Source organism: Laetiporus sulphureus (assembly GCF_001632365.1).
Source record: "Laetiporus sulphureus 93-53 unplaced genomic scaffold LAESUscaffold_10, whole genome shotgun sequence".
Lineage (NCBI taxonomy): Eukaryota > Fungi > Basidiomycota > Agaricomycetes > Polyporales > Laetiporaceae > Laetiporus > Laetiporus sulphureus.
In genome coordinates this window covers 82,662-101,906 of record NW_024468519.1, presented here as the reverse complement: position 1 = coordinate 101,906, position 19,245 = coordinate 82,662, and the positions used below count along the sequence as shown (strand labels likewise).

At 50.9% G+C, this 19,245-nt stretch overlaps 7 protein-coding genes across 7 annotated transcripts; 3 read left to right on the top strand and 4 right to left on the bottom strand.

Annotated features, from left to right (window-relative positions):
- Nucleotides 1-100: 100 nt before the first annotated feature.
- On the top strand, nucleotides 101-2,103 carry LAESUDRAFT_757293 (uncharacterized protein; the record flags this gene model as incomplete). Its single annotated transcript, XM_040912282.1, has 4 exons — nucleotides 101-792; nucleotides 848-1,123; nucleotides 1,176-1,811; nucleotides 1,866-2,103. 4 exons carry the CDS (start codon nucleotides 101-103, stop codon nucleotides 2,101-2,103), a joined length of 1,842 nt encoding a protein of 613 aa, XP_040766303.1.
- A 352-nt stretch (nucleotides 2,104-2,455) lies between these two features.
- Nucleotides 2,456-3,986, top strand: LAESUDRAFT_675789 (WLM-domain-containing protein). Its single transcript, XM_040905608.1, has 5 exons — nucleotides 2,456-2,636; nucleotides 2,688-2,693; nucleotides 2,752-2,852; nucleotides 2,913-3,215; nucleotides 3,272-3,986. The coding sequence occupies exons 1-5, from the start codon at nucleotides 2,465-2,467 to the stop codon at nucleotides 3,770-3,772; spliced, it is 1,083 nt and encodes a 360-aa protein (XP_040766302.1). The 5' UTR covers nucleotides 2,456-2,464; the 3' UTR covers nucleotides 3,773-3,986.
- Nucleotides 3,987-4,054: 68 nt separating this feature from the next.
- Nucleotides 4,055-5,305, bottom strand: LAESUDRAFT_648541 (uncharacterized protein; the record flags this gene model as incomplete). The annotated part of the gene is made up of 6 exons (XM_040904111.1): nucleotides 4,055-4,228; nucleotides 4,285-4,421; nucleotides 4,478-4,663; nucleotides 4,713-4,918; nucleotides 4,966-5,048; nucleotides 5,084-5,305. 6 exons carry the CDS (start codon nucleotides 5,303-5,305, stop codon nucleotides 4,055-4,057), a joined length of 1,008 nt encoding a protein of 335 aa, XP_040766301.1.
- A 1,021-nt stretch (nucleotides 5,306-6,326) lies between these two features.
- LAESUDRAFT_757290 (MFS general substrate transporter) lies at nucleotides 6,327-8,718 on the bottom strand (the record flags this gene model as incomplete). The annotated part of the gene is made up of 14 exons (XM_040912281.1): nucleotides 6,327-6,362; nucleotides 6,418-6,453; nucleotides 6,510-6,637; nucleotides 6,688-6,694; nucleotides 6,758-6,811; nucleotides 6,889-7,229; nucleotides 7,283-7,434; nucleotides 7,489-7,726; nucleotides 7,787-7,866; nucleotides 7,921-7,994; nucleotides 8,046-8,123; nucleotides 8,178-8,342; nucleotides 8,408-8,544; nucleotides 8,598-8,718. The coding sequence occupies 14 exons, from the start codon at nucleotides 8,716-8,718 to the stop codon at nucleotides 6,327-6,329; spliced, it is 1,647 nt and encodes a 548-aa protein (XP_040766300.1).
- A 591-nt stretch (nucleotides 8,719-9,309) lies between these two features.
- On the bottom strand, nucleotides 9,310-11,660 carry LAESUDRAFT_735750 (MFS general substrate transporter; the record flags this gene model as incomplete). The annotated part of the gene is made up of 12 exons (XM_040910622.1): nucleotides 9,310-9,345; nucleotides 9,403-9,438; nucleotides 9,492-9,619; nucleotides 9,735-9,765; nucleotides 9,831-10,222; nucleotides 10,276-10,427; nucleotides 10,479-10,716; nucleotides 10,767-10,846; nucleotides 10,898-10,968; nucleotides 11,017-11,094; nucleotides 11,153-11,317; nucleotides 11,373-11,660. The coding sequence occupies 12 exons, from the start codon at nucleotides 11,658-11,660 to the stop codon at nucleotides 9,310-9,312; spliced, it is 1,695 nt and encodes a 564-aa protein (XP_040766299.1).
- A 257-nt stretch (nucleotides 11,661-11,917) lies between these two features.
- On the bottom strand, nucleotides 11,918-13,982 carry LAESUDRAFT_675779 (uncharacterized protein). The gene is made up of 6 exons (XM_040905607.1): nucleotides 13,911-13,982; nucleotides 13,478-13,864; nucleotides 13,374-13,426; nucleotides 12,523-13,318; nucleotides 12,122-12,466; nucleotides 11,918-12,059 (listed from the first exon to the last, which is right to left on the bottom strand). The coding sequence occupies exons 1-6, from the start codon at nucleotides 13,929-13,931 to the stop codon at nucleotides 11,979-11,981; spliced, it is 1,683 nt and encodes a 560-aa protein (XP_040766298.1). The 5' UTR covers nucleotides 13,932-13,982; the 3' UTR covers nucleotides 11,918-11,978.
- A 716-nt stretch (nucleotides 13,983-14,698) lies between these two features.
- On the top strand, nucleotides 14,699-18,658 carry LAESUDRAFT_648872 (uncharacterized protein; the record flags this gene model as incomplete). Its single annotated transcript, XM_040904140.1, has 21 exons — nucleotides 14,699-14,777; nucleotides 14,833-14,889; nucleotides 14,941-15,376; nucleotides 15,429-15,518; nucleotides 15,571-15,642; nucleotides 15,697-15,834; nucleotides 16,011-16,438; nucleotides 16,499-16,510; nucleotides 16,563-16,661; nucleotides 16,713-16,755; nucleotides 16,807-16,854; nucleotides 16,908-17,049; nucleotides 17,103-17,248; nucleotides 17,299-17,553; nucleotides 17,607-17,694; nucleotides 17,747-17,894; nucleotides 17,946-18,175; nucleotides 18,236-18,262; nucleotides 18,317-18,353; nucleotides 18,409-18,467; nucleotides 18,521-18,658. The coding sequence occupies 21 exons, from the start codon at nucleotides 14,699-14,701 to the stop codon at nucleotides 18,656-18,658; spliced, it is 2,772 nt and encodes a 923-aa protein (XP_040766297.1).
- Nucleotides 18,659-19,245: the final 587 nt, after the last annotated feature.

Sequence of the window (19,245 nt, the reverse complement as noted above, 5' to 3'; positions counted from 1 at the left end):
TGTTCGTTGTTCTCCACTGCCCAAACTCCGCCATCGCGGCACCCAGCGAAGTCGTCCGATCGCACTGCCTCATCTGATCTCGCACGGCGTTTCATCCAGCATGCCTATGATGGCGACCAATCTTTCCTGGAGTCCAGTTCTCCCTATAAGTGCATCTGTCTCAGAGGGATGCCTTCATTCCCTCTCCGAGCGCTTCGACTCTCCACAGGTGGCCTCCAGAGACTCGATCGGTAGCCCAGCTTGTTGCTCTACCCCTTCGGATAGCGATCGTCAGTCCGGGTCTGATTCTCGCGGACTTGACAGCTGTGATCTCGGCAAGGTGAAGGGCATGCATAAACAGTGGAAACGGTGCACGTCAGGCACACCGGCTCAACACCGCTCGCCGATCAGCGCACCTATACCGTTCTGCAGCCTGAAGCTGAAAAAGAAGAACGGTGACCATAGTGGGAAGCCCTCGCGCGCATCATCTGGCGATCTACCGAAATTGCGACGGAAACGGCCTTTGGGACAGAGCTACGATGGCACACGTTGGCACCGGAGCTCTACCGCAAGAGACGCCTCACCAGAGATTGAAGTAGTCGACTGGTCTGGAATATTTCCCTCTGCGAATAGTCAAGGAAGTCTTTCCGGCGCTCCAAAACAGAGCGATGGGAACATCGTCCTTCAAGATTCCGACAAGAACTCTGACGATGAAAAGAACCGCACAGTCGTGAGGAGGGGAATGCTGCATCACCCCTACTCGGCGCAAGAGGTCCCGTATCTGTTGGCATATTCTCCCGCTATGTTGGACAAGTGCGCATATACCCACATGACTTGCATTGCCTGAGACTGATGTTATGAGGAGCAGTGACTTCTGGACCTACAAGCTGCTACGACGGCTGAACCCGTACAAGTCACCATCCTGGCATGACTATGGAAAGAAGTCCCCTTCCAATGTCCTCGACCTCGGGTGTGGCGAGGGGCACTGGGTGCTGTACGCAGCCGAGGCATGGAAATCAGCAGGGACTCGCGTCACCGGTCTTGACATCCTCGATCTGCACAATAGTCCGACCGGACACGTCTCTCGCAAGCCCACAACAGCTGAGTATGTTCCGAAGAACACTACATGGAAAAGGGGGAACTTGTGCGTGTGCCGTCGTCGTATTCGTCATCGGTAGCTGACCTGCATGGGGAAGCGTCAAATGTCGGTTGCCATTCCCAGACAAAACGTTCGACCTAGTCAGGATGGCAAATCTTAACCTTTGCATACCCTCCGACCGCTGGGACTTTGTCATTGAGGAGGTTAAGCGCGTGCTTGTCCCAGGAGGACGATTGGAATTGATTGACGATGCGCTGATTTACCCTGTCGTCTCGCTACCTCCTAGTCCTCAATTATCTGCTTCTTCGACTGACGACATAGTATCCGATGCATCAAGTGCAGCATATCTCGAGGACATCTTTGCCGATATGATCGTCGAGCGTGGTCTCTCCGTGTACCCTCAAGACATCATCGCTGAGGCTTTAGGCCGCGTCTTCGGGATCGAAAACTCAAGGCAATTGCAACATCTTCGCCTTGCGGTGCCCCCACGTGAACTCCTTGATGGCGACACTGATGCTGCATCTCATCGTCCGTACCAGCCTCCGGGTCTCGTGCTCTTGCCGACATCAAAGCTGCTTCGGTTCTCACCTCTGGAGACCGAAATGTATGCATGCAAGAATATGCATGTTCTCTTGGGCAGCAAGAATGCTCTCATGGATTACCTAGTCGATACCTGCGGCAATCTGTCCTTAACCGAAGACGATATCAACGACATACTTTGGAAATATGAATGGTAGCTGTTCTAATCAACGCGAGCACAGAGCAGCCGAACTAATGACATCTGTAGCTTCAAGCGACCGCGGTTCAACTGGCCCATGGATCATTCTGGTCTCTGTATGGATGAAGAAAATCTTGACGCGTCGCCTTTGACGTCGCTGTTTCGTATCAATGCTGGATCCTTGGAGCGAGAGCGGTCGTTCTCTAATCCGAGCTGGACACATTTGCAGCTTGACCAGGAAAGCGTCGACAAACTCACGGAAGTGCGGGCCATTCGAGTGTACTCTGCGGTGAAGGTGGATTATTGACCTCTCCGCTGGCTATCGACGTATATCGTCTCGCATTCGGGATTCATTTTGTGTGTTTTCGTGGATATGTTTTGAGTTCATGCTCTCTACATGTTGCTTTGCTTTGCTGTTTTTCGTTAGTCTCTACATACCATCTGCCATTCAATCTCGTCGTGTAATCCCAGCATGTAGTCATCGACTTAGTTCCTAAGGTCCGATATGTCTATGTTCTGGAAGCAGGCGTGACGCGTCAGCTCGGGCACGCTTTGGTCAGCACGCAACTGACGCGTCCAGTCACGCCCGAGCATGTGACCGCGATTCATATAATGCAGCGCCTCAAAAGGCGCAGTGGCCTCGCGTTCTCCTCCCTCCTCACAGCACCATGTCTCAAACGTTCGTCCAGTCGTTCACCCATCTGAAGGACCGTCCTAAAGCAGAGCAAGCAGCCACGCTGTTACAGCGGGTAGCCTCGCTCGTCAAGCCCATCATGCGCAAGCATGGCTGGGTGTTGCCCGCCCTCGCTGAGTTCTTCCCAGATAGTCCGAACTTGATGGGTATGTCCCTGGATTCATGTTGTGCTGGGATGGGTAGCTGACTGCTCATAGGATTGAGTACGTGCTCGATGATGATTGCGATGAGATTTCAGACTCATCGAGGTCAATCACGCAGACATTAATGGAGGGCAGAAGATCTTGCTCAGGTTACGGCCCGCGTACGCGCCAGACACTTTCCTTGACGAGGAGTCAATAGTACATACAATGCTGCACGAGGTACGACCGAGTCTTATTATTCCTTCCCTGCTTTTACGAACGTTGCCCTCCTTTTCTTAGCTTACGCACAACGTGCACGGGCCTCACGACGACAAGTTCTACAAATTCCTGGCTGGTCTCGAGGAAGAATACAATGCCCTGAAGCGATCAGGCTACGCAGGAGAAGGATTCTTCTCGCCGGGCCGTCGACTGGGAACGAACGTCTCGCACAACCTCCCGCCACACCTAGCCAGGCAGAAAGCACTCGAGGCGGCAGAGAAGCGTAGACAGCTCAGCAAAGTGCTGGGCAGCGGCGGCCGTCTGGGTGCCGCGGGAGGCAGGATGCCTCGCATTAATAAGTCGCCGCGAGAGCTGGCTGCCGAGGTAGGTTTTGTCTGCGAAGGCCTTAAAGGCGTACAGATCTCTGATGAGAGGTGCAGGCTGCCGAAAGGCGGGCACGTGATGAGAAGGCTTGCGCATCCGGAGCAGCCGCACAGAAGGAAGCAGAGAAAGCAGCGAAGGAGAGCGTCGAGGATGCGATTATTGACTTGACACAGGACCCCAGCCCTGAACCAGGTGTTATTTTCGTGGGCCAACCACCGTCCGCAAGCGGCTCTTCGAAGGCAGCTGTGTCATCCAACAGAGGGAAGGGCAAGGGGCAGCGCGTGAGCGCATCGTCGTCGGAACGCCCGGAACGAGTCATGGCTTCGAGTGCATCGCGTTCGGTGCCATCTCCGGATACTGAGACATGGGCATGCCCGCGCTGCACGCTCGTCAACGATCCGCTCACATTACAATGCGCAGCATGTGAACTGAGTCGTCCAGAAAATAGTCAATCAGCCTCCACGAACGGATGGACCTGCGGCGTCTGCGGCGAGACGCGCATGCCACCTGAGTTCTGGAGTTGTAGCTTTTGCGGCACCATCACGGCTCATAGTTAAGTAGGAGATGGTGGTGGATTGTCCGATACTTTCGTGGGCTATAGGTTTGGTTGGGTGATCTAGCAGGATTTCATGTGTCATCTGTATACCACAATTAGGATACCTACATCGCAACGGTGCATCTAATGTAGCGCGCACATACCGTTTCCGCATCTCGTAAATCTTGACATGTCGGTCATTACCCGCATTGAGGACGAATTTTTGTCCTTCCCCGGTCATCGTACACCTCTCGTGGACTTCTAATGACTGTTCTACTCGCAACAAACGATGAGCACGGCGCATTCAGACAACTCTGCTATACGTACCAGCTGCCTCTAGAAACAGCGCTAGAGTCTCTTCATTTCTCACGGTCAACGCGATGTAGGCCACAGCACCGCCGCTTCCAGTTAATTTTCCGCTCTCAAGCGCCGTTGATAGCGTGCAGACAAGCGGAGCGATGATATCCGGGTCATACACCTACGCATGGTCGTCAGCGAAGATCGCAATTGTTGATGGGTGGAACGAGACCTTACAACATCGGCACCGACGATCACGTCAGGATCCATATCACACAACAACGCCGAGAGAACTGCCGGTCTAGTCGCAGAATCCATGGCATCGGTCCAATCAAGAGAGCGAAAGCCGACGCTCGCATGCTGAGATGACCTGTCTACGTACAATGAGATGCTTCAGAGGAAGGTAAAGGATAATAGCAGCTTGACGTACTACATGGTAGTCTCACGTTCTCTTGGCACCTCCGCAGGACAGCATCATTGACATCGGTCAAGAATAGAGCATCCCGCGTCCCCGAGACTTCATTGTCGCAGGAATGGAGTTGGAGAGTCGCAATCACGATGCCCAAGAAGCCCACACCACTACCTAGTTCTAGTATACGTTTTTTTCGGATGAGCTCTGCAGAGAATGTCAGCCGCCGCTTGGACATGTACAGTAGCCCATTGACCTGGATGCTCGGTGAGATAGTGCGCTAGGACCAGAGCAGCGGTCCAGGTCTTCAGGCCAGTTGTTCCGCTCTCGATCAAGGTGCGGGACTCCATGAGCGTAGCATTGGCGAGTCCAGGACCAAGCGTCCCGCTTACAGACGGATCCGTCTTCCAAATGTATGTCACGTAGCTCTCCTCCGGAGGATCTAGCCCCGAAACCTTGCCTCTAGTTCAAGTCAACCAAAGCCAGGCAAGACTGCTTTGATTACTTACACGGACGGCCGTATTACGAGAGACGTCATGCGCTCGTATATGCGCCCGTCAATCTCGTCCTCCTTGCGCGACGGCTCAGCTCTCTACCGAGGGTCGAGACATTCCCGCCTCTGCTCACCTCTTCGGTGACAAGTCTCTCGAGGAGGCCTATCGCCCATTTCCAGAACGACGCCTGGTATTGCTTGGATGGCGGATATTGCTGGAAATGTGGGTTCAACAGTATTGAATGCAGGAGGAAGTCATGGAATTCTTTGAAGCCGACCAGCGGTGGTTGTTGCAGGCGAGACGGACATAACGAAGCGAAGCCCCTCAATACATCAAGTAGTGAGTCCGTTAACATTATCGCCAGTCTTGAGCTCAACGAACGACAGGATATATATTTCCCGAAGTCGCCGCGCGCACGCTCATTCGCAATCGCGTCGCGCGTCTTGCCCTGCCCTAAATCGAGCACGTTTTCTTGCAAATAGGCGCTGAGAATTTTCAGACCTCGCCCCTTCGAGCTGCCTCCTCGCGCCGTGTTAAGCTAATGACAGCAAAGCCTACCGATTCTCGTATTGCAGACCCATGACGTGCACAAAAGTTGCTTCTTGCGCTTGTGAATGAGGTATGTCTTGTTCACCTTCATTCTCTCTACGATGAGTTCAAATCGATTGGTCTTGAAGACAACCACAATGGTTAAAAATCTATATACATGCTTAGCTTTCTGACGCTCTGTCCTTATTGACAATTACGGAAATGCGTAGTATACTGACATTCCGTTGTTACCGCAGGTGAACTCACTGCAGGCCATATGTAAATTGATCTCGCCTTGGTGACAATGAGGGATGTTTGGTTGCAGCGCCTACTGTTATGTGAGTATCTCTCCGCTTAGAATCCTGCGCCTTGCTTGTCAATATGTCGTTGTGATGATCCACATCTTCATTCGCGAATTGAAAGATGTTCGTGGTGTTTTAGATCGCCCGGACCTTGATTAGATCATTTCGACCCCATCTGACTATTCTATCATACCTTCATGCCAATGTTCCTTTGGCGCGAGATTACTAACGTGCCTTACTTCCCTTGCAGAACGAACAAGGTTCATCAACTTATATGCGATGACCTACCTTGTGTGGTGTCATGCCCCAGGTACGTACAAGGTGTTCAACTCGAATAGATCCCAACGTCGCAGCGCCATCGGCATTGCAGAGCCATGCAGCCATCGTGAGAGATCACATTAGAGGCAGCGATAGGGTTTAGAGGCGATGTCCGGGTCTCATGTATCTACCAGAATTTGCCGCAATTCATGCGCTGTTGTACATCATTTACCCGCGAGGACGTCGTATCAAGGTCATGTACACAGCAAAACCAAGTTCATATTACTTTCAATATGCAAAACGGAACGTCAGCTTTGCGTTGCCCTGAAATGAGCGCTGCGTGAGATGCTTGAAGCGTTCTGTGTGGAAGTGCGCTCACCTCGTCTTCAGTAGTCTTCAAGTAATGCTCTTGCTCCTATCGTTCGGCGAAAGATGTTAGAATGAATTGCTGCCAGAAGGAGCTGCTCTTACTGAAGGTGTCATTGAGTACCATATTCTGTCTCTCCGTCTGTTGATTGTACGATAAAAGAAGAATGTAAAGATATAGAGGCAGATGTTCATGCAAGTTATGGCTATGAGGTCCATGTTGCCTCGCTTGTCTGTGGCAGCGTCAGAAGGTGCGAGCGTCAAGATCAATCAGCAGACGTACACAACAGCTATACCGAAGGCAGAACGAATGAGAATTGAATCACAAAGCTTCAACGGACAAGACCACGTACAGCGTCGTCAGACCGGTAAATATTAGATTGTGAGGCATATGAGCCGGTTGGACGCTAGCAACAGCAGAGCAAGGACTCACTGCTACAATCACTCCTGCGTTGATCAACATGGTACACATCGATGCCGACACCGTCCGCGTGCTGACGCTCGCAGAATTTGTGGACGTCCACGCAACCTGGATAGGCACGACGTAGGGAAATCCTGTAATCAGGGTGACGACTGCATAATACACCCAATCCGACGTCTTCTTCGTAAAAGTCTCCAGCGCGACAAGCAAGGGAAGTGCCCAGAACTGCAAAATTATCGTAGCACCAATGCGGCTGTTGATAGTCTCGCTCAGATACGACGAGATCAGCAGGTTGATCGCACCGATCACGGTAGAAGGAATGCTAAGCAGGTTGGCCTGGACGGTGTTGAATCCGAGTTTGCGGAGCGATAGCGTCAGGTATGTCTGTGGAGGGTTGACGGGTACTGCTTGTGAGTCAGCGATGCACCAACGGGATGTCATATCACATAGTCCTTACTCATGTGAGTGAAGCCCAGAATATACAGCGGCCACATCTTCCAGTCCCTCAAGATCTGAATTAATCTGGTGAGCGCGAGTCCTTCGCGGTTGTGCATGTCAGACTTGGTCGGATCATCACGGAGCACTCGGTTAACCATGATAATCTCTTCCCTGGGCGAGAAACGATCAGACATGCGTTGGGGCAGTCCACAAACATCGGCATACCTCTCAGTGAACCATCCGTTAGGTCGATACCAAGCCTTCGTCTGAGTAGGGCCAGGAGACATCATAAGAAATGTAGCAAGCCCGACGAATAACGTCAATAGGCCTTCGATGAGGAAGAGGTATCGCCATCCGGCCCTGCCTCCCACTCCATCAAGACGCAGAATACCGGTAGCTAGAAAGGCGCCAATAATCTGCGCGAAATAGTTGGACATGTAGAACCATGCAAGACGAATGGGCACTGGAAGACGGCGGCACTTTGGTTGGTCGTCCAATATTAATGAGGAGTTAACGTACTTACGTTCGGTTGTTGTGTAGAAGTATGATAGGTAGAGAATGACATCGGGAACAAAACCTCCTTGCAACAAGCCGAGCAAACACCTGTACGATTGATCATGATCAAACACATCTTACCCGTAAGAGGGTCATGATTACCTCGTCGCCAGGAAGGAACTTCGACCAGACAACCAAAATTGCCCGAGGCCTGTAAGACTCCAGAGAACAACCTCCTGAATGCGTAAGCGAAAAAAATGAAGAAATACAGGATACATTGTACACACTTGACATGGAACCCAAATGTCCGGGCCAACTTTCTTGGAGATCACTTGCGCCGGCAGCTCGGAAATCAGGTAACATAGCTAACATTGGTTCGGTTATCAGCATCCATTCACGCCAACAACTAGGGTGCGTACTCGAACTAATGAGTCACCTAGATTGTAGTCATCTGTTGTCATATGGAGGTCCTGGAGGAAGTTATCGGTGTTTGCTTGAGAGAGGTTCGAACGATCGAGATCCAGGCAGAAGAACATGATGATCGCCCAGATCATGATACGGCAGTCTATCTTCCGGACCAAACGCTGTAAGAAGGGTCGTCGGGAGCAGGTCCGCAAGTGGCGACGAAAGCTGAATGGCAAAGGCTTACCGTCTCCTCGCGCCACGTCCACCGTGCGTTCGGATCGAATTTGTGCGCATTTTCGTATGCGGCCGGAGGACGATATAGCTCAAGGTAAAAGAATCGTCGAACATGGAAAACTGGGTTGCGAGGCCATCCAGGTCTCTCTTAGGCCGCCTTCTCCAAACGGACCGTCTAGAGAGTGGCTCGACCGAGGCACCGAGCTCGGATGCTTGCTTCGAATCGAAGCTCGAAGTTGGAATGATGGCTATCTCGCATTCCTTTTCCCTCTCCGAGTCATATTCAGGCTGTTGTGGTGCAGAACGTAGAGCCATCGACATGGCCTAGATTGAAGGAAAGCGGAGCACCCGGGACACTACTCCTTGTCGTTATCTTTGATTCTTATATGTTGACGGGGTCATGTCTGTCATGAGTAGCGCGGCGGATCGGAACGCGGGTTACGTACACCTGGCAACCTGCCTTGCTTCTAGCGCGACCTCGACACCGTCAACATGAAGACAGGTGTTCAGCTTTTTGATGCTAAGACTTTCGTTTGTATGGGTTGGCGGGATCGCGTGCGTATTGCCGGTGAATCGCGTTATGTATAGGCAGCAGACTGAAGCGCTGGAAGTACGCACTCCGATTGGAGACTGATGATCACATGCGGAGAGTGTAAGATAAATTTCTACATAGAACGTGAGGGTAGGTACTTCTCTACATATCACTAGGTGATGTTCTAGGGTGGAATGCTCGAATGGAGAACAGGATGTCGCACGTATCACGCGGCAGGCACGACATCTCTCGCCGAGCTGGCAAGTCGTGTCCAACGCACCGACTGCCGACCTATCCACCAGGGCATCTCCATTCAGGAAACATCGTAGACGACAGCAAGGGCGGTTGCAACCGAGTGCGTCTCATGTTGACAATTTTCATCAATACACGAAGCGGAAATTTAGCCTTGCGTTGCCCTACAGAAAAGATGAGATGATGATGCATCAGCGGACCATAGCACGAGCGATGTGTACCTGATCCTGCGTGGTATCCAGGTACTTTTGCTGTTCCTGAGGCGGATAGAATGGTGAGCTGGGATCTTCTTACCATAAGGCGTACTCACATCTGGTGTCAAGGAGTCCCATTTCCTTTCCCTCCGCTTGTTGATCGTGCGGTAGAATATGAAGGTGAATAAGTAAACGAATATGTTCATCACGGTGATTCCGATGAGGTCACGGTTGCCATGTCGGTCTGTTGATGTCGACTTTGTTAGTAAGGGTACGAATGCACTTCTAGTCGCACGTACACAATGGCTAGAAAAAACGACGAGTCAGCTGATGCTCGAGGCTGCAGCAGATAAAGAGACATGCCGCGTCATATGATCGGTATATGTACGCCTTAAATGTGCGGAGTCAGTCATCGCCGTCAAAACATACAACGTGACCACGACGAGAATACTTACCGAGACGATACCGCCTGCTTGGACAAACATATTATACACTGACGCGGACACCGTCCGTGTTCCAACACCACCCGAATTCGCGGACGTCCATGCAACTTGTATCGGATGAACATATGGATAGCCCACAATCAACGTGACGACTGCATAATAGACCCATTGGGATGTCTGCTCGGTGAACGTGTATAACGCGACTAGCAGCGGGAGAGCCCAGAACTGGAGGATCACCGCCGCTATTGTCCGACTGCTGATCATCTCGCTCAGATAGCATGATATCAGCAGAGTAATCATCCCGAGGACCGTCGACGGAATGCTGAGAAGATTGGACTGAGTGGTAGTGAATCCGAGGTGCCGCAGCGACAGCGTAAGATATGTTTGCGGAGGAGTCACGGGAACTGCCATTACTTCATGAACACTTGGTTCAGGTTCAGACATGACATAAACGTACTCATGTGGAGCAAGCCCAGAATGTAGATGGGCCACATTCTCCAGTCCTTCAACACCTTCCATATCTTCGCAGGCGTGAGGCCTTCTCGGTTATGCATGTCGGACTTCGAAGGATCATCGCGCAGAACGCGGTTGACCATGATAATTTCCTCACTGTCATAGTGCGCATTAGCAAGGACGCTCAGATAGAGAGAAACGCTTTACCGTTCGGTAAACCACCCTTTCGGTCGATACCAGGCTTTCGTCTGCGTCGGGCTCGGAGGCATCATGTAATATGAGCCGAGGCCGACTAACAACGTGAATCCACCTTCGATCAGGAACAGATATCTCCATCCTGCCCTGCCATGGACGCCACCTAGGCGGAGAATTCCCGTCGCAAGGAAGGCGCCTACAATCGACGCAGCGTAGTTCGACACCCAGAACCACGCGAGTCGTATCGCCACTGTTGGCCGGTAAGTCACATATCATATCGCACAGGCAAGGAACACGCACGTTCGCTGGTGGTGTAAAAATAGGACAAGTAGAGAATTACATCAGGTATGAAGCCACCCTGCAAGAACCCGAGCAGACACCTGACAGCTCATATTTAGCAAGAGATGATTTCGCAAAGCAGATCACTATACCTCAAGGCTAGGAATGATCCGCGTCCCGAGAGCCAAAATTGACAGAGAGCGGCAATGGACCATAGAACCATCTGCAAACGAGTGAGCACTGCATGAGGATCACACAATGTCCGCCATACCTGTGTCGGAATCCAGACATCTGGGCCAACTCTTTTAGAAACAAGCTGCGAAGGAAGCTCGGCCGCTAAGAAGCAGATCTACAGTTGTTGACATCAATGCCAAAGACGCACAGTAGAAGTACGTTTTCAACAGTACCTTGAACAAAGAATTCCCGATATTATAGTCATTCGTCGTCATGCCCAGATCCGGCAGGAAGTTGTCCGTGTTCGCCTGCGTGATATTAATTCGATCGAGATCCAGGGCGAAGAACATGACCCAAGCCCAAATCATGATGAGCACGTCGATCTTGCGGATCAGACGCTGAACCACAGACGAATTAGCTCGCGTCAGGTTAACGGTAAGAAATTTGACTCACACGTTCTTCTCGCCATGTCCATCGCGCGTCAGGGTCGAAACGATGAAAACCTTCATATACAGGCGGTGGGCGATATACTTCCAGAGTTTTTGGATCATCGAAGACAGATGGCTGCGTCGCGACACTGTCCAAGTCTTCCCGCCGCCGCCGCCAGCGGAATCTCCGAGGCTTATCGTCTAACTGGTCGTCAAGAACAGGCAGCTGAACCGAGCTGACCGAGGGACTTCCATCCTTGGAATCCAGCTCAGACTTGTCCTTGAGCGCGGCGGTCGACCGAACAGTGGTCATGGTGGCTGAACTGGGAGCAGGACGGTCGCCGGACGATGCATCCCGGACCCATCTTATACCAAGCGGACACACCAGAGATAATACGAGAGCGGAGAGGCGAAAAGCAAATGCGTGCAGAGAAAGGCGACAAACCTTTGAGTCGTGACTTATTGCGTGATTTGCGAAATCAAGCTCCCAATTGCGTTATTATGCGGGCTCAGGTTCAAGATCAAACACATGATCGATCGACTGTGTAAGCTTGATTGTAATCTCTGTTAGCTCTCGACTGCCCAATCATTGACGATAAGGTACACTACGCTTCACGATACGCGAAATCGGTCACCGCCTCGGCATTCCTCTTCCCCTCGCCCCCAGAGCGCGCTGTGCCGTGCCTGGAGGTGCTCTCGGTCCCGGATTCGGCTGAAAACCGGAGCACGTCAGTGAGCGTGACACGGATATGGTCAGTGTAGACCGGAACGCACCGCTTCGCTCTGCGGTCCCCGAACGGTCTCATCAACACTGAGAATCAAGCAAGCCGCCTCCGTCGCGCTGTTGATCGCGTTGACCTTGACCAAACTGGGCTCCCAAACGAATGCCTCCATGTTGTCCCGGACACCCTCAGGGCCATCCACGTCCACTCCATACCACTTCTCGCCGCTTGCGTGTTTCATGCGCAGTTTGTTGAGGACGTCCGTCGAGTCAAGACCAGCGTTGTCGCAGATTTGACGAGGAATGATCTCAAGAGCCTTGGCAAATGCTATCATAATGAGCTGCACTTTGCCAGGAATTGACAGAGCGTGCTTGCGAATGTGCGCCGACAGGTCCATCTAACGTGATGCTGAGTCTGGAAGGCGTCTCATAATTTGAAAACGTCGGTACTGACCTCGATAGCGCCTCCACCAGCGACGACTTCGCCATTTTTAACCGCTCGCTTGACGACCATGATGGCATCGTGCAAACTGCGCTCGACTTCCTCGATGAACTGTTCCGCGCCGCCGCGCAGAATCAAAGTACACGTTTTCGCCTTCGGGCACTCTTCAAAGACGTTGTACCTCTCTCCACCAATTTGTCGCTCGTCGAATCGTCCACAGGTGCCCAGATGTTCGCGCCTGATGTCCGAACATGTAGATTGAATGGAACCACCGACGGCTTGTACAACTCTCTGCAGATCAGCTGCTGGCACTCGACCGGCGCAGAAGATATCCCGGTCTGCAAACCACTGAGTGGCAAGGTCACCAATCGGGAGCTTGCTGAGGACTATTTTTGCGCCTGTCTTCTCGATAGCATCTAATTTTCGATAAATGATCTCCCACTCCGCGTCCACAATCGCCTGATAGTCCGATACCGCCTCTACACGGACCTCAGCATTGTCTTTCTCAGCCTTCAGTTCAAGCTCAACGTTCAGGCTGAGAATTAATGGGTCATGGAAGGACTTCGGTTGCTGTTCGGCGCCAGCGTATGTGAACGTCTTTTTGAACGCAACTCCACTGATCAGCAGTGAATCCTGCATGCCTCCTCCAGGAACTTTCTTGACGCCAATGAGTGATTCGTCGAGATCTTCTTGGTCCAGGCACTGCACGGCATCCACGACCATATTCGAGAAGAATGGCTTCTCTGAATGGATGAGTTTTGAGGACATGGAAGTTGCTGCGCATTTGAGCAGGAGATCGCGGAAGAATCTACAACATGTCAACTGTCGCGCCCGAATGATAGACATTATCAGAATATACGCACTCGGGGTTCGATTTGTCAACAGTGACTTGGATCTCTTTGATGCGATCCACTGCCTGAATACTCGTCATCAGTTGAACTAAATCCGCTTCGTTTTCGCGACTCACCAGCTGAGCTGCCTGACGGAAACCCTTCATGATGATTTGAGGGCTAACGCCTTCCTCAATGTACCCTCGAACCTCCTTCAGGAACTGCGCGGCTAATAAGACCACACTTGTGGTACCATCTCCGACCTCTGCATCTTGAGCGCGAGCGATATCCACCAGCGTCCGCGCCGCTGGATGCACAATGTCCAGAAGCTTCAGAATTGTCGCACCATCATTTGTAATTTGAGCCTCCCCGCGTTCCGAGACGATTAATTTGTCCATTCCCCTTGGTCCAAGAGTACTCGAAAGTGTTTCCGAGACGGCCAGACATGCCGAGATGTTGGATAGTAGCTGAGCTTTGCCTTGTGATGTGTCCGTCCCCTCCTTGAGGAGGACTACGGTCGGTTGCTGCGGAAATGAGCCCTTGGTGCATGCTTTGTTACAGACCACTCACCATTGGAAGACCTCGCTGCATTTTGTGGGCCAACGACGAGGTTGAGACAGACTTATGCAGTTGAAGTCGTGTACGTACGTATTATTAGCGCTTCGCTCTGGTCTGGCTGTATTGATGTTTATTTGGGCCAACGCGCCGGTGGCTGCAGATTGAGGACGCGTCTTGCGAGTCGGGCCTTCCTGTCTCTCGTTACCATGTCTGCACTTCCCATCGGTGCACCTCCCATGTTCTTTGGGAGCTCTGATGAAGAAGACGATGCGCCCATGAACGAGTCACCGCTGTCGCAACTTCGAGGTGCACGCAGTGAGCAAGCACTGTTCTTTGCTGATAGTGAAGACGAGGATCGGATAGATGGCGCTGTACCTGCTCCTGTTCCTCTCCTGGACAGCGACATGTTGGATGAGGGCTATATCTCTGATGGTCTGGAGCTACCGCAACTCGTTCAGTCTCCTAGAGCCTCTAGTGTATCCAGTGTATCTTCTGCTTGTGCTTCTCGGGCTTCTTCGCCTATCCCCTTTGTGGAGTCTAAAGGATCTCCAGCGAGAAAACGCAAGCTATCCTTCTCGGAAGATGACATCCCTCCTTCGAACCTCACCTCTGCATATTTGGGATCCTTCATAGTGGAGAATGCCTGGAGCACCGTTCGGGGCAATGGCTACATGATACCAGGAGATGAGATGTCCGTAGAGAGGGATGCTCCAGAAACCATGAGCTCTTCAAGTGCGAAAAGGGCAAAGATGAACAATGTTAAGGGAAACGGAGGGAAGAAGCAGCTGTCCATAGCGACCATGCTGAAACCGCAGTCCGCGAAACCCGCTAAGAAGAAACAGGACTGCGTCGTCCGTTTGACGAATCAAAGAGGCTTTGGTTCGTATTGCAATGCATTAGAGTATCTTACGCGCAAAGGACTGATACAGTGCAGAGTTTGGCCGCTTACCGCAGGACGTAGCATCTTGGGTTGCTAAATTGCTTGACCTCGGTGAGTCGAACTCGCTAAATCAGGTTCATTGATTCCTCACAGACAAATTAGGGATCGTCGATATCAAAGGAAGCATGATAGAATGTCCTGCAACACTTTACTCTGGGGCAGATCTAATCGTGTCGCTGTCAGTATATATCAAAGCGTCAGCATTCAGACCTCCGAGCACCTGCTCAAAAGAGAAAGCCCCTACGATGTTCAACGAAGGGCAAGAAACCGCGGATGAGCAAATGCTGCGGGAACGCAAGCAGGCATTGCTGAGCATGTTCGACGTCCTCGACCTGAAACCGCATCGAGGGAGCAGTTTCAATCGGAAGGCAAACAGCCAATTGGTTAAACAGGACCTGGAAGCCCTCATTCAACAACCGGATGTGAAGAAAGGAAAGAAATCTGTAAGAACGGAGATCGTCGGTGATGGCGAAGAGATCGAAGTGGAGGGTGAAGGCGACGATTTATCTGACAACGAACTGGATCTCATTTACAAGAGGTTTGTCTACAAGCGTCAGGCAGTGTGAGAGAGGTGTTGAATGACTCCGTAGAGCGCAAGAAAATGATCATCAACTGGACGAGATGGACCCCGCTGACTCCTTCACGCTAACACTTCGTCGATACCAGAAACAAGCTCTATGGTCCGTGATTCCTCTAGATTCGTGCTGATATGCGATTTGACTCGCACTGCAGTTGGATGCACTCGATCGAGACTGGGGCTACATCTGCTCGTGAAGAACGTTCCATGCATCCTCTGTGGAAAGAGTGAGAAACAACTCGCCGATATTAATGCAACACGACTACTGATCACAGCTGTAGGTATATCTTTCCGCCTGACCCCGCCCAAGATATTATCGACCTTACCGATGAGAGGGCATTTTACTTCAACGAGTATTCCGGAGAACTCAGCCTGCAGTTTCCGAAGGCAGAACGCAAGTGTCGAGGTGGTATCCTTGCGTACGTCTACTGCAATGCATCTTAGAGGTCACAGAGCTAACATCCCGTCAGCGATGGTAATAAATTTTCAAAATAACGCATAAAATGAACGCTGATCATGATTCCCTCCACCCATATCTGCTCGTGCACCGCAGAGAGTATGTGCCTAGTCCGACTTAGCGTAATTGCCGCTGAAGCCGTGCGATTTCAGTGGGCATGGGGAAAACAATCATGTTGTCAGCTCTGATACAAACTGCGCGTGGACCAGAAGAACTCAATACCGAGGCGCAATTCAGCAACATGAATAAGAAGCGTCAGCTGAAACTCAACAGTGCTTTCCGCTCTCTCGCGACGCAGGAAGTTCGACAATCGAAGGGCCCGTCGGCGACTTTAATCGTAGCTCCAACGTCTCTCCTCTCTCAATGGGCGGAAGAGCTCCAACGATCGAGCAAGCCGGGCGCGCTCAAGGTGCTCGTTTGGCATAGCCAAAATCGAGGAGATCTTGAGGCCGCTCTGGATGGAGATGATGCCGTTGATGTGGTCATTACGTCTTATGGGACGCTGGTTTCGGAGCACTCCAAATCTGAAAGGTTTAGCGGTGGTGCGATGTCTCCGGTCTTCGAAAGTGCGTGGGGGTCCATTTCACTGGATCATTTGTCTGACCTTGACGCACGCCTAATGGTAGTTGAATGGTTGCGTAAGTTAACCTTTTCTTCACGTACGAATCCCTCTTTCTGATATCATTCCAGGTGTTGTACTTGATGAAGCCCACCACTGCAAGTCTCGACAAAGCAAGACCGCGAAAGCTGTATATACCTTACGGGCAAGAAGGAAATGGGCCGTCACAGGTGAGCAATTGAGAAGCTGCTAGACAACTTAACTGATACATTAACATCCAGGGACACCAATTGTCAATCGGCTGGAAGATCTATATTCGCTGCTGTTGGTCGATTATCCTCAATTTTGTGACGACCGACTGATCTACGTTTGCAGCAAATTCCTTAACTTCACACCATGGTCGAACTACACATTCTTCCGATCGTATGTCTCAGACATTCTAGCTCATTGACATCTTTAATGAAAGGTCCGCGTAGATTCGTCACGCTGCCATTCCTCGCTCGGGATCCAAAGGCTGTCGAAGTCGTGCAGATCATATTAGAAAGTGTGCTCTTGAGGCGCGAGAAGGACATGCGTGACACGGATGGCAGGAGAATTGTAGAGCTACCACCGAAAGAAGTATGTTTCAAGGATTATGATTAAGTCTCGCCTTTTCATCCAGTATGTGGAAGGTTACTATCGAAAGCCTGGAGTTCTCGCCTCTGGAGCGGAAGATTTACGACTCATTATACGTGAATGCAAAGAAGGATTTCGACCGATTGAACGAGAAGGGTCTCGTGAGCAGAAACTACACGCATATTCTTGCCATGCTCATGCGGTGCGTCAGCGTACTTAGACTAACTTATTATATGCTGAACTTGAGGATAGATTGCGTCGAGCGGTGCTTCACCCCAATCTGGTGCTGTCTGGTCCGGAAGACCTCAAGACGGAGCATGGTGACAGCGGCATAGACGTCAATGCGCTCATCAAGCGCTTCGAGGAGGGGGGAGATGCCGACAGGGGAGCTAACGCCTTTGCGGAAGACGTGCTCGCCAATCTAGGCAAGGACAACGAGCGCGAGTGTCCGATATGTTTCGATGTGATGGAGACACCGACGATTCTGCCTCGCTGTCTGCACCAGTGGTACGCCTGAATAGATGAAGTGCTGTCATGGAGCTGACTATTCAAAATTTCAGTTGCAAAGACTGCATTGTTGCGTTCATCGAGACGTGTCGTCAGAAGGGCGAGGATGGGAGATGCCCCACGTGCTCAGATCCAGTCAAGGTGTGCAGGCTGTACCGATGCTCAAAAAGTCACCCAAAATTTCCGTTCTTAGGAGAGCGACCTGATCGAAGTCGTCCGCGTGAAGCAACAAAACGGTGACGCCTCGGGCAGTGACATACAGCCCGAACGCCCGGCAGTAACTCTGCGGCGGAATGACTTCCGATCATCAACTAAATTGGACGCTCTAATGCAGAACCTCAGTACGTCGTATTCCTCAATTCACTATCTGTATTAATAATGTCCATTTGTAGGACGTCTAAGAGACCAAAACCCCTGCTTTCGGGCCGTTGTCTTTTCTCAGTTCACCACTTTCTTGGACCTCATTCAGACGATGCTGGAGCGGGAACGATTGGTATGGTTTAGATTTGATGGGTCGATGGACGTGAAGAAGCGAAACGAGGCCGTGACTGGGTTCAGGGTCCCCAAGAGACAACCACAGGTTTTAATAGTCAGCCTGAAAGCTGGCGGCGTCGGCTTGAACGTGAGTGATGCTGACCAAATTGCTAGCCTTTCCAATGTGCTTATAACTCCTCTGGCTCAGCTAACGAACGCCAATCATGTCTTCATGGTATGTGCACTCCAGTGTTTGTTGTGTTATGATCTCTGTTAACGCGCCGGATAGATGGATTGCTGGTGGAATGCAGCAACCGAGAACCAAGGTATGTTGGGCTGCAATTGCACTGAAACACTGCTTTGACTAATGACTGTCTGCAGCGATCGATCGTGTGCACAGAATCGGCCAAGATAAACCGGTATACGTGAAACAATTCATCGTAAGTATATGCATGTTGCAACTCACACTCAGAATCACGAAAACCATTCCTAGATCTCTGATACCATCGAAGGGCGCATCCTGCAGATTCAAAAGAGAAAAACCGCTATCATCAAGGAAGCATTCCGCGGAAAGGGACAGGATGACCGAGAAAGCATAGAAAATCTCCGCATTATGTTCGGGGACGAGTAGGGAGAGAGTGCAATTCTCCCACCATATCTTTCGGATGTGGAAGCTGCTGATCACAAATTCTGTAGATAAATTAATGAGGATTACATTTCTATGGGCTATCAACCTTCTGTATTATTCTGTCTATCAGTATATTCTGCAAGAAGCTGCAACAGATCTGTCACAGATTGACATGCATATATAGTGGGAACCATCACTAAGCATGGGCTTAGTATTACTGACCTTTTGGCAAAATGACTAAAAGTGAGGTTTGTGGATTAAAGGTTTCAAATCTGTGATGAAGGCCCAGCAATCTCCATATGCAAAAGATATGGAAGGAGCATTGCATTCTTTATGTATAAGGAGGAGGTAATCCCACTCTCATCATCCCTTTTTATGTTTACAATTCTGTATACATTAGTTTTTTAATGCCTTCATGAAGCAGATGGCCTCTATAGAAAAATACCTGATGAATTGGACAGATGGCCTCTATAGAAAATTATCTGATGAACTGGACAGCTCAGGTAATTTTCTATAGAGGCCATCTGCTTCATGAAGGCATCAATGTATCCCTTGCTCGCCAGAGCAAGGCTCTCAGCCTCGAAATGAAC

Coding starts and splice junctions, on each gene's coding strand:
- LAESUDRAFT_675779 (XM_040905607.1), bottom strand. CDS start 13,931: ATGCAGCGAGGTCTTCCAATG. Junction 13,319..13,373: donor GTTGACAAATCGAACCCCGA/GTGCGTATATTC, acceptor GACATGTTGTAG/ATTCTTCCGCGATCTCCTGC. Junction 12,467..12,522: donor CTGGTGGAGGCGCTATCGAG/GTCAGTACCGAC, acceptor GCATCACGTTAG/ATGGACCTGTCGGCGCACAT.
- LAESUDRAFT_675789 (XM_040905608.1), top strand. CDS start 2,465: ATGTCTCAAACGTTCGTCCAGTCGTTCACCCATCTGAAGGACCGTCCT. Junction 2,853..2,912: donor TACATACAATGCTGCACGAG/GTACGACCGAGT, acceptor TCCTTTTCTTAG/CTTACGCACAACGTGCACGG. Junction 3,216..3,271: donor CGCGAGAGCTGGCTGCCGAG/GTAGGTTTTGTC, acceptor TGAGAGGTGCAG/GCTGCCGAAAGGCGGGCACG.